This window comes from Oreochromis niloticus, linkage group LG23 (assembly GCF_001858045.2).
Source record: "Oreochromis niloticus isolate F11D_XX linkage group LG23, O_niloticus_UMD_NMBU, whole genome shotgun sequence".
NCBI lineage: Eukaryota > Metazoa > Chordata > Actinopteri > Cichliformes > Cichlidae > Oreochromis > Oreochromis niloticus.
In genome coordinates, this window is record NC_031986.2 from 11,866,597 (window position 1) to 11,880,651 (window position 14,055).

Here is a 14,055-nt window from a genome sequence, read left to right on the forward strand (position 1 = left end):
TGCATTTTACTATTACCACAAGCTGATCCACTGCCTTCATCTCACCAACCCTCTGCATGTCCTCCTTCGCTACATCCCTGAATCTTCTCTGCTGCTCTGAAGCTGGTGTCGCTGCAATAATGTCAAACATCCACAGGGGGGGCAGCAGTGTATTTAAAAAGTGAGTGCTTGGTGAAAAAGCCACAAACCACCTTGAACCCTTTGAACTTAAATGTCAGCACACCAGTCTGTTGAATTGACATTTAAGCAGAGGGCTTTAAGGGCAAAACAAATACTTCATAGCTGTATGCAAGCATCAAAGAGGCTCAGGGCAAGGACAGGATTTTGCATCATCAGTGTCAAATATCCAAGCTCACACTGTGCAAGGTGCATTTAAGTTGATTTACACAGAGCATAAGCTTCAGTTAAGTGTATTAACCCCGAGTGCCTCAAAGCTTTGTGGCTCGCGTGTTTGTTATACGTTTGTCTGCCAGGTTATCTCTCCCTCGTGCTGTCCGACTGGTTGGTCCTGTCCTGTCGTTCCACCATGGAGATAAAGTTTGTTTGAGCAACAGATGAACCCTCCATTGTGCAGCTGTGACAAGTAACAGCAGCTGCTGGTGTTCACACAGAGATCCAGGGTTGTAAATGTCCTCAGGAGTGCCAGTGTGTGTGTGTGTGTTTTTTTAATATGATCTGTTTATTTAGCACTGCTGCAGTTTAAGTGTGGACCATATAAATCACATTCGTCCATATGGATAGCAGACGTTAACCTAAATCAGTGAAGTGACTGCAGGTTTGCTTACACTCCTTCGACCAACGAGTAGCCTGTTGGTTGATCTTCATTATTTGGCTGTACAGTATATCATTATTTCACCTTAAAAGCCAGTGTTGTGCATGCAGGCTCCAGTCATGGTGAAATTAAGCTGTTTTATTACAGGCTGCTCCCTGGAGTGCACTTAGGTGCTGCACACACACACGCACACAGCAGTAGCATCACTCCCGAGATTGCTCACTTGCCACACCCATGATTACCAATATTGACACTGAAGTCTCAGGCGCGCATGTCCATATGGATGCTGTGGTGGGGGCTCTGCTCCCCTGCCTGTCTCTGTTTATACCACCTGTCCTTCTGCTCCTGCGGCAGAGCTTGCATAAACACCGGGCCTGCAGGCTGATGGCGGTTAGCTGGAGAGGGGGGGGGAAAGTTCATTTAATATCACCTCGGTGGTCACGCTTGATGCACCGAGAGCCCAGCCCTGTTTGTCTAAGTGCAGCCGACCGGCTTCCTGTGTCTGTGCGGCTCTCCGGCAAAGCTGGGGAGAGCAGCGAGCAGGAGAGCAGCGGAAGTGTGGGTGACTGACTTTCAAGTTAAAGTGTAGCATTACACCCTTGGAAAGCAGGTCGATATGCGATCATTCATCACGTGTTTACTTCTAGGAACCAGTTTAAGAGGTTTTATTCTGAGTAGATATTAATGAGCATTGCCTTAGCAAACATTACACAACTGTGCGAAAGTCTTGAGCCAGCTCTCATTTCCTCATGTTTTGCTAGAAAAATTAAAAACTAGATGCAGTTATCTATTAAAACATGCGCAAGCATACTGGTAAAACTGGTAAAACTTCTGCAAGTGCAAACGTTTAACTATGCGTTTAATCAATTAAAAATCTTATTATAAGACAAAGAAGAGCAACTCTAACTCTATTTCTCAGTTTTTTACAGCATGTCTCTTTGGGTGTAAATTGAGACAAGAAATGTGTAAAATTATAGAAATTTGTCATTTAATGAAGTTAGTAGATTGTGAATGGCAATGAGGGAGGTTTTTACAGGTAGGAAAAGCAGCAAAAGTCCTAAATGCCCACAATTTTCAAAAGAAATCCAATGGGCCAAATTGGGGTCTTTGCCTGACTGATTCTGGCCCCTGGGCCTTATGTTAGAAATCCCTGCAGTAGATGGATCAAGGAGGGCCAGATGCACCCAGTGTCAGGTCTTTGCTGAATTTTTCTCCTCCATTTCTTAATGACACAACTTTCAGATACTGATCATCTGCTGTAGATATATAAATATATATATTTTAACCCTGCCACGTTTTCTGTCGCCCTCCACTTTGTCCAGTTTCCTCCAAGTTTTAATAACATACTTCACACTGTGCAGAGATATGCCAACTTTTTGGCTAATAGCTCATACTGTGCTATCTATCATTGGTATTTTGTCATGATTCAAAAAAAAAAAAGGAATAAATGATGTGTTTTTGTGACAGGCTGCTAGCAACAAAGTGCCTAAAGATACAATTTAAAATGTGTGCTTTGCCATTTGTCTGTTGTGTGTAGACACAACACTGGTTTATTCCCTGAGTTAGGTCAGTGTTAAGTTGCTAACATAACAACAAACATATTCTTCCTCTGAAAATGTTTCAGTACAAGGACTGGGTTGAAAGTGAGTGAGAAAAGCAGCTAATGTCCAAAGAAACACCTTGAAGACCTTCAGGAAACCCAGAGAACTGTTGCTTAAGACCACTTTTAAAAATTATAAGATCGCCCGGCTCTTTGGAAGCACAATGTTCTTCAAATAAGTGATGAGTCAAGACTTTTGCACAGTACTATCTCGATAAAGTAAAAAGGCTTAGCAAGTTAAAAGGGTCATAAAAGAAGGGGTTAATACCCTTTTTTCTAACTCTAAAACAGAAAAAAGTGAAATAAAATAAAATGAAAGTTTTAAATTAACAAAAATATACAAACAAAATATAACAATAAAAAGTAATATAATAAATAAATGTGAGTTACTGGTTTACTGAATATTATTGCAACTTTTTTGCATTTAATTGAAAAATACAGACGTCTCAGATTAAAGACAAATGAGTTATGAACCATTATCAAAGATCATGCTATTAAATATCTCAGTTACTTGAAAAATGAAACCATGAAACCATAATTACGTGATGACGAGGCTCTGCTCACTCAGCACTTTTTCCTTTGATACTGTGCACTCATTTTTTTTACACAGTATGTTTACACTGTGGTATCACTGCGTCCACCTACACTAAAATCCTCAATATTTCCTCCTCCAGTGGTTATGGTCTTATGGGAATTCATAAGCCATAAGGTCATGTGAAAGAAGAAAAATAACAATTTGCTTCCTTTCTCACTGTAATGTGTGATTTCCTGTCTTTATCTAAGCCACTGTGTTTTGAATTATTATAGTTTTGGTTTTTAGCGTACACAAATGCTCTCAGTGGCACCTACAAGGTAAGATAAGTAAGGGTTAATGATTATTTGGCTGTTTATTTACACTTTCTGATCATGCACGTTATTTTCTTTCAATGAAAGAGCGTTTTTTTATTCTGAATTTATTTTATTCAGAAATATATACTACAGCATAATGTCCACCATTGTGTCTTAATATTTGTATCTGCATTCCAAATTTTATTTTAAATATTTTTCAAAAACAAAAAAAACTAGAACGCTTTCTTCTCAAAACGATTTTAAAAGCTGTTTTATTTTTGAAAGCGCTCGCCGGAAGTAAGAGTTACCAGTCAAATTTGACTCCTGTGGCAGTAACTGAGAGAGGAGAGCGAGCAGGAGTCCGCTGCTGCCACCTCAACATGGAGTAACGAGAGCCCAGCGCTTACTGCTAAGGAGCGGATCCCAGAGAGAGGAGTACCCGGCGGCCTCTGCTGTAATTTATCCCCCGAAGTCCCCGCAAATGATTCAGCGGACACTTTTTGCGAAGGAAAGCTCGGCTTTTATTTGAAAGATGGCGAACGACTCTCCAGCTAAAAGTCTAGTAGACATAGACTTGGCTTCATTGCGGGTGAGTGCTGCTGATCCGAGCCGTTGTTTCTTTTAAATTTATCTATATATTTTCCTCTTTAGTTTGCTTTAATTTTTATTCAACCCTCCGTCGTTCTGTGTGACTTGTAGTAGCAGCAAGTTTGAGCCTGCTCTCCTTGTTAGAGATGAAGTATTGAAAATGACCGCTGAGCCATAGCGAGGTGTTGCCAGTGTCTGCTTTTCCTTTGTTCGAGATGCATTTGGCATGTAGGGGAGACCAGGACGCAACAGCTGGCTCACAGTGCACAATGTTGCTTGGACGATTTTTTTTTTTTTTTTAAAAATGACATTACTTTAAATTTAAACACCTTTCTGCCTTTTCCCCTCTTTCCAGGATCCAGCTGGGATATTTGAGCTGGTGGAGGTAGTTGGAAATGGCACCTATGGACAAGTATACAAGGTTGGTTGGAGGCGCAGTGCATGGCCTGTCCTGTTTTCACAGTGGAGGCTCGGCACTGTGCTTTTTTTTTTTTTTTTTTTTTTTTTCCTCCCCCCCCTTTCTTATCAAACCAGGGAACAAAGAAAGTGGCATTAAGCACGCATGGGTTCGAGATGCTATTGCACCACATTGTGGACAGTTAATATGGTAGAAAGACATTCTAGTTCATTAGTGTGATTAGAATCTGGTGTTATTGTTAACTGTTCAGCTGGGAAGTAGGGGTGTGAGTGAGTGAGTCAATCTGCTCTGATGCATCACCTGCCTTGCTAAAAAGTAGGTGGGGGAGAGGCATGCGTGGAGAGTGTCACAATCCTCATGGCCTCACTCTAGTCTGCAGCACCTTCATTTTTTTCTCTTCTTCTCATTAACAAAACCAAATTCCATATCCCGTTCAAATCCGGACTTTCTTCCAGTTCAGTGGATGGGAATCCCTCTCTGTGGACCATCTGCTCTGGTGTCGCATTTCCCTGCTGAAAATTAACATTGCTGCTGTTGACAGACATCGCCAAGGAGGGACAGCGAGACTCAAAGACACAAATGTGTGTTGTTGTTTTTTTTAGTGGCCCGTGCTGCAGCACAGCACCCTTCATGTGCTGTTGTAGTTGCAGCTGGTTAATCAGATCCATTAGCATTACGCAGACTACCCCCCCGCCCCCCAAAAAAATCACTTTCCTCATGCACTAAGCTGAGTATTTCATTCTGACAGCCCACAGTGCTCCACTGACCTGCATTCAATCTCCTAGCACGCTCCACTCCCAGGATCGCCCCCGCCTCAGCTCGCAGAGCAGATCCATCTGTGTGCATGTGAAGCCACACCTGAAAGCACCCCTGTGCAGTGTAAAAGGAAGTGTGATGCATGTGTGCTGTCTTCCCACCAGACTGCTTCGAGCTTGACCTATGAGATGGAGAATTTGTGCGTCTCCCTCTCCCTTTATTATTTTTTTGGGTCCTCTTTAATCTCTTGCTCCATTCAGTGTCCAGTACTAATTCTATTTGCGAGAGCTGCTCTGTAGGGGAATGGAGAGCGTGTACAAGAGAGGGCTGTCAGATTAGCTCGCGGTCGACACACAGACGCCGGGGCCTGCACAAGATAAGCCAAACTGCCTATTAGCGAAAGCATGGCTAATGCTGGAGCTCTACCGCTGCAGCTTCCTGTTGATCAGCTGTCGATCAGCGGCCTGGCTGTCATGTTAAAACGACACGAGCATGTGGCCTGTGAGCATGTGCAGTGGGACTGAGGCGCTAGAGGAGGAGGTGGAGGGTGTAACTGGTAGAAGAGCAGCTGTCCAATTCCAGACAGAACCTGCTCACCGCTCTCACAAAGCTTAGCTTGTCCCCTCGCTCTTTTTGGGTCTCCCAGTCAGTCAGATCCACAGAAAGGAGGTGTTTGTCTGTAGGGTTTCAAAGTCGGACCCAGTGAATAATCACAGCAGCCCCCCAAGTGAAAACGGGGTGGAGATTCTTCTCCCTCTGAGGCCTTTGCTGCTTTGTCCAGCACTTGGTCACAGTGTGCAAGCCCCCCCCCTTTTTTTTTCTTTGTGTTATCTTATGAAAAAAAAAATAATGTGACTAAGCTCTTTACTCTGATTTTTTTGGTGACTTTTAATTCCTTTGAGAGCTTTGCTTTTGTGGTTTTTGTTCCTTTTTAGGCAGATTATTGGGAGTAGAATGTCTGCTCTCCATTAGAAGTTGGTGTCAAGCGAATCATTGCGTGTTTTGCATTCATATCAGTCTTCTGACATCCTTACAATAAAGTGATCGTGACAGTTTCCACTCTAATCACAGAGTCCTGTCTGATATTTGGCATTGTCATTTTAGAGCACAGAAAGGAGGAGGAGGGACTAAAATTCCTCCATCTACTGGATTACAAAGGTTTACAAGTTTTTGCCAGGTTTTCTAGTCCTCTTTTTACCAATTTTAAATTTTTCAGGCTAGTGCTTGTGTTAAACGGGACATTTGTTTGGAGTAATGTAGAAAGATTTTCATCACTGGAAGGCATAAAATAAGCTATACGAGTGTGGTACTGATACAAAGTCTTGTTTTGACCAAAAGTATTTAAAATGTATGCATGGCACTTGTGCTGTGTCCTCCTACTTTCAGCTTTACGCTTTATCCTCAAAGATTAATGGAGCACGCTTTTTCTCTAAGACCCAAATTGCCATGTCAGGGTTCATGTGGCCATGCTGCGTTGCAGTACTCTTTGCCAAGAGGGCATCCGTTGCCACTGGAGAGATGCCAGATTACAGTTGCTTCTGAAAAACACAGCACAACAGTTTTTGACTGAAAGCCATAATGAAAATGACTTCATAGCTAAAAAAAAAAAAGAAACCTCTTTAATATTGCTTTGACCAACAAACTGATTGGAATGAAAGCCTGGATCTCCAAACAGATTGAATGCACTTAATCTAACTTGATTCATAGATTTTATAAATAATATGGTTGTGTACTTTAGTTGAAAGGCCAGCATATAAATATTAGTCCAACTTGTTTGGTTTTATTTGGAGTTTAGGAGTTACAGAAAAATAAACTGTATAAAAAGATGGACCATCTGTTACATCACCCCATTAGTTTTTGAAATTCAGTTTTAAAGCCTTTTGCTTAGCATTATTGCCTTTGTGTTTTGGTGCCAGAAATCACCATATTTGAATGTGTTTAGTGCTAAGGGGCTGTGCAGCTGATGGCTCACTTTTTCTGTGGACCTTTTATACAATCAACTGCACAGTGTTGTTTTTTGGGGGGGGTTTTTGTCAGACTATAGCAATACAAACGCATACAAAATAAATAAATTTATGTATTATTTTGCTGTTTTGCTGTACTGTATGCATGAGTAAAGCATGTAAAATGTATGTATGCTAGTCTGCTGAAACCAAGGCGCTGCTCCAGTTTCACTGTATGATGCCCAAGTATAGCGACAATAAAGGAATCTTAATGTTATCTTATATCAGATGAAAATTCCCCAAAAGGCACCAACTCTACAGATAAACTAACTTAATTAACTTCTTCATACAATTCAAATGGTGAGTTGAAGTTAAATGTCTATATAGCTTTTTTAAATTATTATTATTATTATTATTATTATTATTTTAATAAGAAAGCTGTTAACGTGTTGAGTTTCACAATGGTCATTTGTTAAGTTGTTTTTTCCCTACGAGGAACTTTGGTCTTTTAGAGACAGCCTCAAGTGGTCATTTAAGGTACTGCAGTTTTGTCACTTGAGTGCTGGATGTTGTAGCTTGTTCAGAAACCTTAAAATGAAGTCCTTGCTTTTGTTTAAATTCCCAACAAAAATTAGCTTAAAACTGTGCTATCAGCCAGTTAAGGCATGTCTAAAGAGTGCTCTATGTCGGTCATGACCCATCGTATAAAGTTTGTAGTGAATATCCAGTCATTGTGAAGGCAGTGTAGGTCTGTCACACCCAATTTATCATTAGTTATGTTAAAACAATGCACACTGCTTTTTGCAGTGCATGAAGAGAGTCTCACTGAGCTTTTCTCCATCTTTATCAGTTGGCCCTGGACCAGCTGGCTTAGCAGACCTGCTTCTGGATATAAGTATTTAAAAAAAGGGTGAAAAAAAGGGAGAGATAGTAGAGAAACTGAGGAAAAAGACATGATTCCTCATATTGTGCACGGTATGTGGGGAAGATTCTCTCTGCTCTACAGAATGGCCATATATAGTCAGGTCTGAGGCAAGGGGCCCCTGCTGACTTGCCTGATGTGCATCCATGGGATGTGCCAAGGCTGTGCCACCAGTATTTTCACACCACCATGTTCCTATGTTTCATGTGGGCAAAATCCATGTTGGATGTGGTGCAGCAACATCACTTGGTGACATCATCATGATGGTCACGTGGCTGAATACTGGGGAAAAAAAAAAAAATCAAAGAACTTCAGGGGTGATTTCATACTTGCATATGCACTGCATGAAACAGTCATTTCTAGTCCCCCACATTTCATTTAAGGGTATCATATACCGAGGGCTGATTTTTGTCCAGGAAGCTAATAAAAGACGTTAAGATTTTTGAGCCTCAGTAGTGCTGTCCTTTGTTTTCTCCCCTGACCTCTGGGGCAGCCTCACCCCCTTCCCTCAGAATAAGAATAAGAAGCAGTCCTCAGGGGGCTAGCTATGTGTGAAGGGTTGGAGCTGCTGCTGAGGAAGGAGGAGAACCTCTCATGGAGTCTTTAATTGCCTACCAGCCACATATGGTTAGGGCGAGACTGATGTTTACCTCAGGGCTAACCTGACTGGTTATTAGCAATTAGTTTAAAGAAATGATGAAGTGAAAGATTGGATTTGGTTACACTTGAGATGATTGAAGCAGTGACTATCAGGTCACCGTAGATGGATTACCCTGATGCCAGATGAGCTCTCGTTTGACTTCAGGGTAATCCTCGTCAACCCCTGTACCGCTGCCTTTAGGGTAACCAGATTCACTAAGAGAGCAAGGCATTTTCTAGCAGTTTGTCCAGCCTTATCATGACGAGTTCCCAGTGGTAATCCAGTATTAGTCCACCCAGTATCAGCAATATCAGTTTAATCTTTAAGACCTGGAAAATTGAATAAAAATTGTTTATTTGGCAAGATATTACACAATTCTAAGTCAAATTCCAAGGATTTGGAGAAGCTATAAAATTTGAATATTTATTATGTATTGAGCAGCTCGTAAATTTTTATGAAAAATTGAAATTTCTTATGAAGAGATAAATTATAAGACTGGTTAGCCCTTAAGTCCCGATTGTCATTTCAGGAAAATCCTTGTGATTATAATTTAGTATGTAGGAATGCGGGCCTGCGGCTATTCTGCCAGTCACATTGAGTTAATGAATGTAGGACAAGTGATGGCTGGTTTTCTTGCAGGCCTGTGGGTTAGATGCCATAGCTGGGCCTTGTGACAGTGTCTAATTGATAAGTGCCATATAGGGCTCTGTGGTAAAGGTCCCGGGAGCTCGGCTGCTGATTGGCCGTGCAGCTGTTGGGTCAGAATCGGTGGGTGCTGAAGGCCCTGCGTGATGAGTGAAACATTTCAAACCCGTGTTAAAGTGGTGAATATGAGATCCAACACACTCCTCTACTCTGCATCCTCTCTATCTGACGCTGTGTATCCCTTATTGTCCCCATCTCCCCCACAGTGACCCTCTCTCTAATGGGTGTCACAAGACTTACAGTGTCCCCTGACTGGCCACGCTGCCCGAACAAAACTTTCAGTGTCTGTCTGTGTGTATGCGCGTACATGAGTGTGTGTTGCTGTCTGTGTGCAGCTCATTGAAGCGCCTCATTACTTGAGTGGTGTTGAGATGAGACACAAAGGCGCTGGCAGACGAGACAGCCTCTTGCCTGTCTTCCTCCAGCGCCTTTACATGATAGCTCTTTCTCTTCAAGATCTCTTGTTTTAATGCTCTAAATCTTTTTCTTTTTAAAAAAAAAAGAAAACCTTCTTAATGGCTCCCAGTCATACCACATTCAGTTGACGCCTATATAAAACCTTCACTAGGACAGAAGATATGTTTTCTGTGTGAAAACTGCATATTGGCAGGTGAAGAGAAACGGAGCTGTCATTTGCAGCCTTAGTCTTCGGTGCTTTCACATCCTTAGTGTTGTCGAAATGTACAGGCAATGCGTTTTTAAGCCTTTGCAGCAGCAGTGATCAATACTTGTCCTGTCACGTCAACTGGCCTCATGTTTCAGACCATTACTCAGCTTTCTGTGTTTTTGCTCCTCTTCTCTGCGCATTCCTTTTCACCTTTTTCATCTCCCGGCTTCCCTCCTCATCCCTTCGCTCGCTCGCTCCTCTTTCTGTGCCACTTCTATCCGTGCTTCTCTGGGGAGAGCCGGGCTCGAAGGCAGCAGGGCCGAGGCTTTGTGTGTCTCTGTGTGAGAATTGGGTCAGTGTGCTGGTATGCAGCAGCAGAGCCCAGAGAAGCACAGGCAGCTCACAGCCTTAGATGTCATGTGCTGCTTCTAACGGCTGATGGATCATTTCTTTTCCCTGGAATTGATCTGCAGGCAGAAGTCTTAATATACAGTTAAGCCCAAAATTATTCATACCCCTGGCAAATTTTGACTTAAAGTTACTTTTATTCAACTAGCAAGTTATTTTTTGACTGGAAATGACACAGGCGTCTCACAAAAGATAATAAGATGATGTACAAGACGCATCATTGTGGAAAAAAAATATTTCTCAGCTTTTATTTACATTTGAGCAAAAAGTATCATGTCCAGAATTATTCATACCCTTTACAAACTGTCACAGTCTCTGGGAAAATCCAAAGTTCCATACCATTCCAAATAGTCAAAGCTGTTCTAAAGCATCCTAATTACCCTGATTAATTGGAAATAGCTGTTTTGATCAACTCAACAGGTGAAAAACAGCAGCTCTCTGCAGGTGGTCTGTGGACAGTCATGGCTAAGACAAAGGAACTCAGTGAGGACCTGCAGCTGTGCATTGTGGCTGCTCACAAGTGAGGAATGGGCTACAAGGCCATATCCAAATGTTTTCAAGTTCCAGTGGCTACAGTGCAAAGTATTATTAAAAAATACAAGATGTTCCGCACTGTGGAAAATCTCAGAGGACGTTGTCGGAAGCCAAAAGTGAAACCTGTGCTGGCCAGGAGGATAGTGAGAGAGGTGAAAAAGAATCCAAGGATCACCACCAAGGCCATTCTGGTGAATCTGGGCTCTGCTGGTGGCAATGTCTCAAGCCAGACAGTCCAACGGACACTGTTGGGTTCCACGGATGCAGACCAAGGAAAACACCACTTCTCCAGGCACTTCTAAGGCATGCAAAAGCTCATTTGGCCTTTGCAAATGCTCATCTGGACAAAGAAGAAGATTTCTGGTCTTTAGTGTTATGGTCAGATGAAACAAAAATTGAATTATTTGGTCACAATGATGTTGGCATCATTGTGATCATTTGGCATAAAAATGGAGAAGCCTTCAACCCAAAGAACACCATCCCCACTGTCAAACATGGTGGTGGGAACCTAATGCTTTGGGGGTGTTTTTTAGCCAATGGACCAGGGAACCTAATCACAGTAAACAGCACCATGAAAAAAGAGCAATACATGAAGATTCTCAACATCAGGCAGTCTGCAGAAAAACTTGGCCTTGGGAACCAGTGGACATTTTAGCACGACAATGACCCAAAACATACAGCAAACGTGGTGAAGAAATGGTTAGCAGACAACACCAGTAACGTTTTGCAGTGGCCTAGCCAGAGTCCTGACTTGAATCCAATTGAGAATCTGTGGAGGGAGCTAAAGATCAGGGTGATGGCAAGAAGACCCTCCAACCTGAAAGATTTGGAGCTCATTGCTAAAGATGAATGGGCAAAAGTGCCTGTGGAGACATGCAGAAAGCTGGTCTGCAATTATAGGAAGCGTTTGATTGCTGTAATAGCCAATAAAGGCTTTTTTCTATTGATTATTGAGAAGGGTATGAATAATTCTGGACATGATACTTTTTGCTAAAATATAAATAAAACCTGAGAAATATTTTTTTCCACAATGATGCCTCTTGTACATCGTCTTATTATCTTTAGGGAGACACCTGTGTCATTTCTGCTCAAAAAAGAACTTGCATATTGAACAAAAGTAACTTTAAGTCAATATTTGGCAGGGGTATGAATAATTATGGGCTTAACTGTATGTGTGAAAGCTCCCTAAGGTAGATGGAGGCTCTGACTTTTGTCTGCCCACCTGCTCACTCTGCTTGTTCAGATGTCACCTCAGAGCTTCACGTGACCCGAGCAAAGACGGAGGTCATCCATCTCCTCGGTCTTAACATGGGTAACCTTTTAAAAGCACTAAACTTCGACTGCAAGCGGTTCTCTCGCTTCCCTCACTGTGTGAACTAATAATGTGAAACCAAGTTTGTTTTGCACCCACATGGCTAATTAGAGAGCATGTCGCTCAATTTCAGCACTAGGTTGTGCAATGGAAGGTGGAGCCATTTTTATCTTTTTGGCAAGTAGCAGAAGTTTGACCTGGTTATAAAGCCAGCCTGTGTGAAACTAATTGCTTTGCTTGATCAGAATAAACAGATTCTAGATATGAATATGTAGGATTTGTAGGAAAGATGCACTATTTTTGGCAGCAGAAGCTTTCTGGCTTCCATTTGTAGTCTAATAACGATCAGCCAGGGCATCAACGAGCAGGCTGTGGCTACATTCAAGTACCAGCGATGTTGTTTGCTGAAATGCATCAGACAACCAATGACTGCTCACAATTTAAAAATGGATCTGCATTCGTAAACAATTACTGGCAGAAGAGGAAATCTGAGAACAGGCAGCTTCTAATGGAAGGCCTGAAAATTGGCTGGTACTCCCAGTGCAAGTGGACAATCCAGGCGGACGCTGTACCGATCTGTTCTGGTGAAGAGAGAGCTGAGCGTAAAAGCGACGCTGTCGATTTACCATTCAAACTATGATCATGGGCTCTGGGTAGTGACTGAAAGAATGAGGTTGTGGATACATGCACCAGAAATGACTTTCCTACAAAGTGTGGCTGAGCTTTACCTTAGAGGCAGGATGAGGAGGTGGGTCAGGGACTTGGAGTAGACCTGCTGCTCCTCCACATTGAAAGGAGCCAGTTGAGGTAGTTCGGGCATCTGACTACGATGCTTCCTGGGTGAGGTGTTTGTGGGTATCTCATACTAGGAGGATGCACCGGGGCAAACCATCTCTCAGCCGGCTTTGGACTTGGTGTGCCCTCCTGGATGAGCTGGAAGATGTGGCTGGGGAGAGGGAAGTCTGAGCTTCTACCTGTGTGACCCGAACCTGGATAAGGAGTACGAATGGATGAATGGACATTCAAAGCTTTGGATTCAGAAGGAGCCCCCTAACCCCCCCCTTCAAGGTACTACCAATGGGAATGGGGAATACTGTTAGTATACATAGGTCAGGGTGAGAAAGGCAGTACTGTCCAAAGATTTTGAGTTGAGAGAGAGGGCCTCAAGAGAGAGGTACAACAGTGACTGTCTGCCACGATTTTGACAGAGAACAGAACAAAAGACAAAATAAGTACTGCTTTTTCCACCCCGTCATATGCAAATGAACTTACTCTCATTGGTAGTCACTTGAATTGCTTACTTCAATGTTAATTTTAACTTGAGACCCGCCTACTTTGCACTTTGCATCGCTAATGATTATTTTCTGTCTTCGCTGGATATCATTCACATCTCAAGGTCTGGTCAGCGGGCTAGCTGATGGATTCCCAGGTCGATCTTACTTTAATGTGAAATATGCAGGGAGGCAGAGGTTCAGGTCAGTCAGGTTACAGAGTCTTGTGGAAAGCAGTACTCCCCCTTTGTCCACACTGGCTCTGTAGGCGGACCGCTAACAACACTGCTGAGCATTGCCGCTCATTTCTGTCAAGCGAAAATCCACCCAAAAAAACATGAATCACTGCTTTCCCAACACTGATGTTCAGCTGGATTTATTCATCTCCAAAACAAACGGAGCCGTACCTGTAATTGTGAAACATCGCAGACACTATGACAGCGCGTGAAGTGTGTGTGTTCTTCACATGGCTTGTGAAATAACGGGAAAGCCCATTATGGCAGCTCTAAAGCAGCTTTCCTTATCGGGTTTCTTGTGTTGAGTGAGATTTCTCCACAGCGTTGTTAATGGAAGCCCTTATAGTGGAGCATATTTAGTTTTAGGGTAGATTTTTAAGTTAATGTCTTTGGCTCTGAAGGCAGTAAGTCATTCAGTGGTTTTAGTGCTGAGCTGGAGGGATGCCAGGAACACATCTGGCCATGGTTAAGAGGAGCTGTGATGGAGGAGTAGAGATGGAGGCCAGGGAGGGCTG

At 42.6% G+C, this 14,055-nt stretch overlaps 1 protein-coding gene across 6 annotated transcripts in view; it reads left to right on the forward strand.

The window, feature by feature from the left end:
• Positions 1 to 3,496: 3,496 nt before the first annotated feature.
• Positions 3,497 to 14,055, forward strand: part of LOC100696515 (mitogen-activated protein kinase kinase kinase kinase 4) — a 38,558-nt gene continuing 27,999 nt past the window's right edge. For all 6 annotated transcript variants that reach the window (XM_013268900.3, XM_019351594.2, XM_025903432.1 and 3 more), the window contains exons 1-2: positions 3,497 to 3,789; positions 4,144 to 4,209. In XM_013268900.3, coding sequence (XP_013124354.1) covers positions 3,733 to 3,789; positions 4,144 to 4,209 — 123 coding nt within the window. In that variant the 5' untranslated portion in view covers positions 3,497 to 3,732. The remainder of the gene's footprint in view (positions 3,790 to 4,143; positions 4,210 to 14,055) is intronic.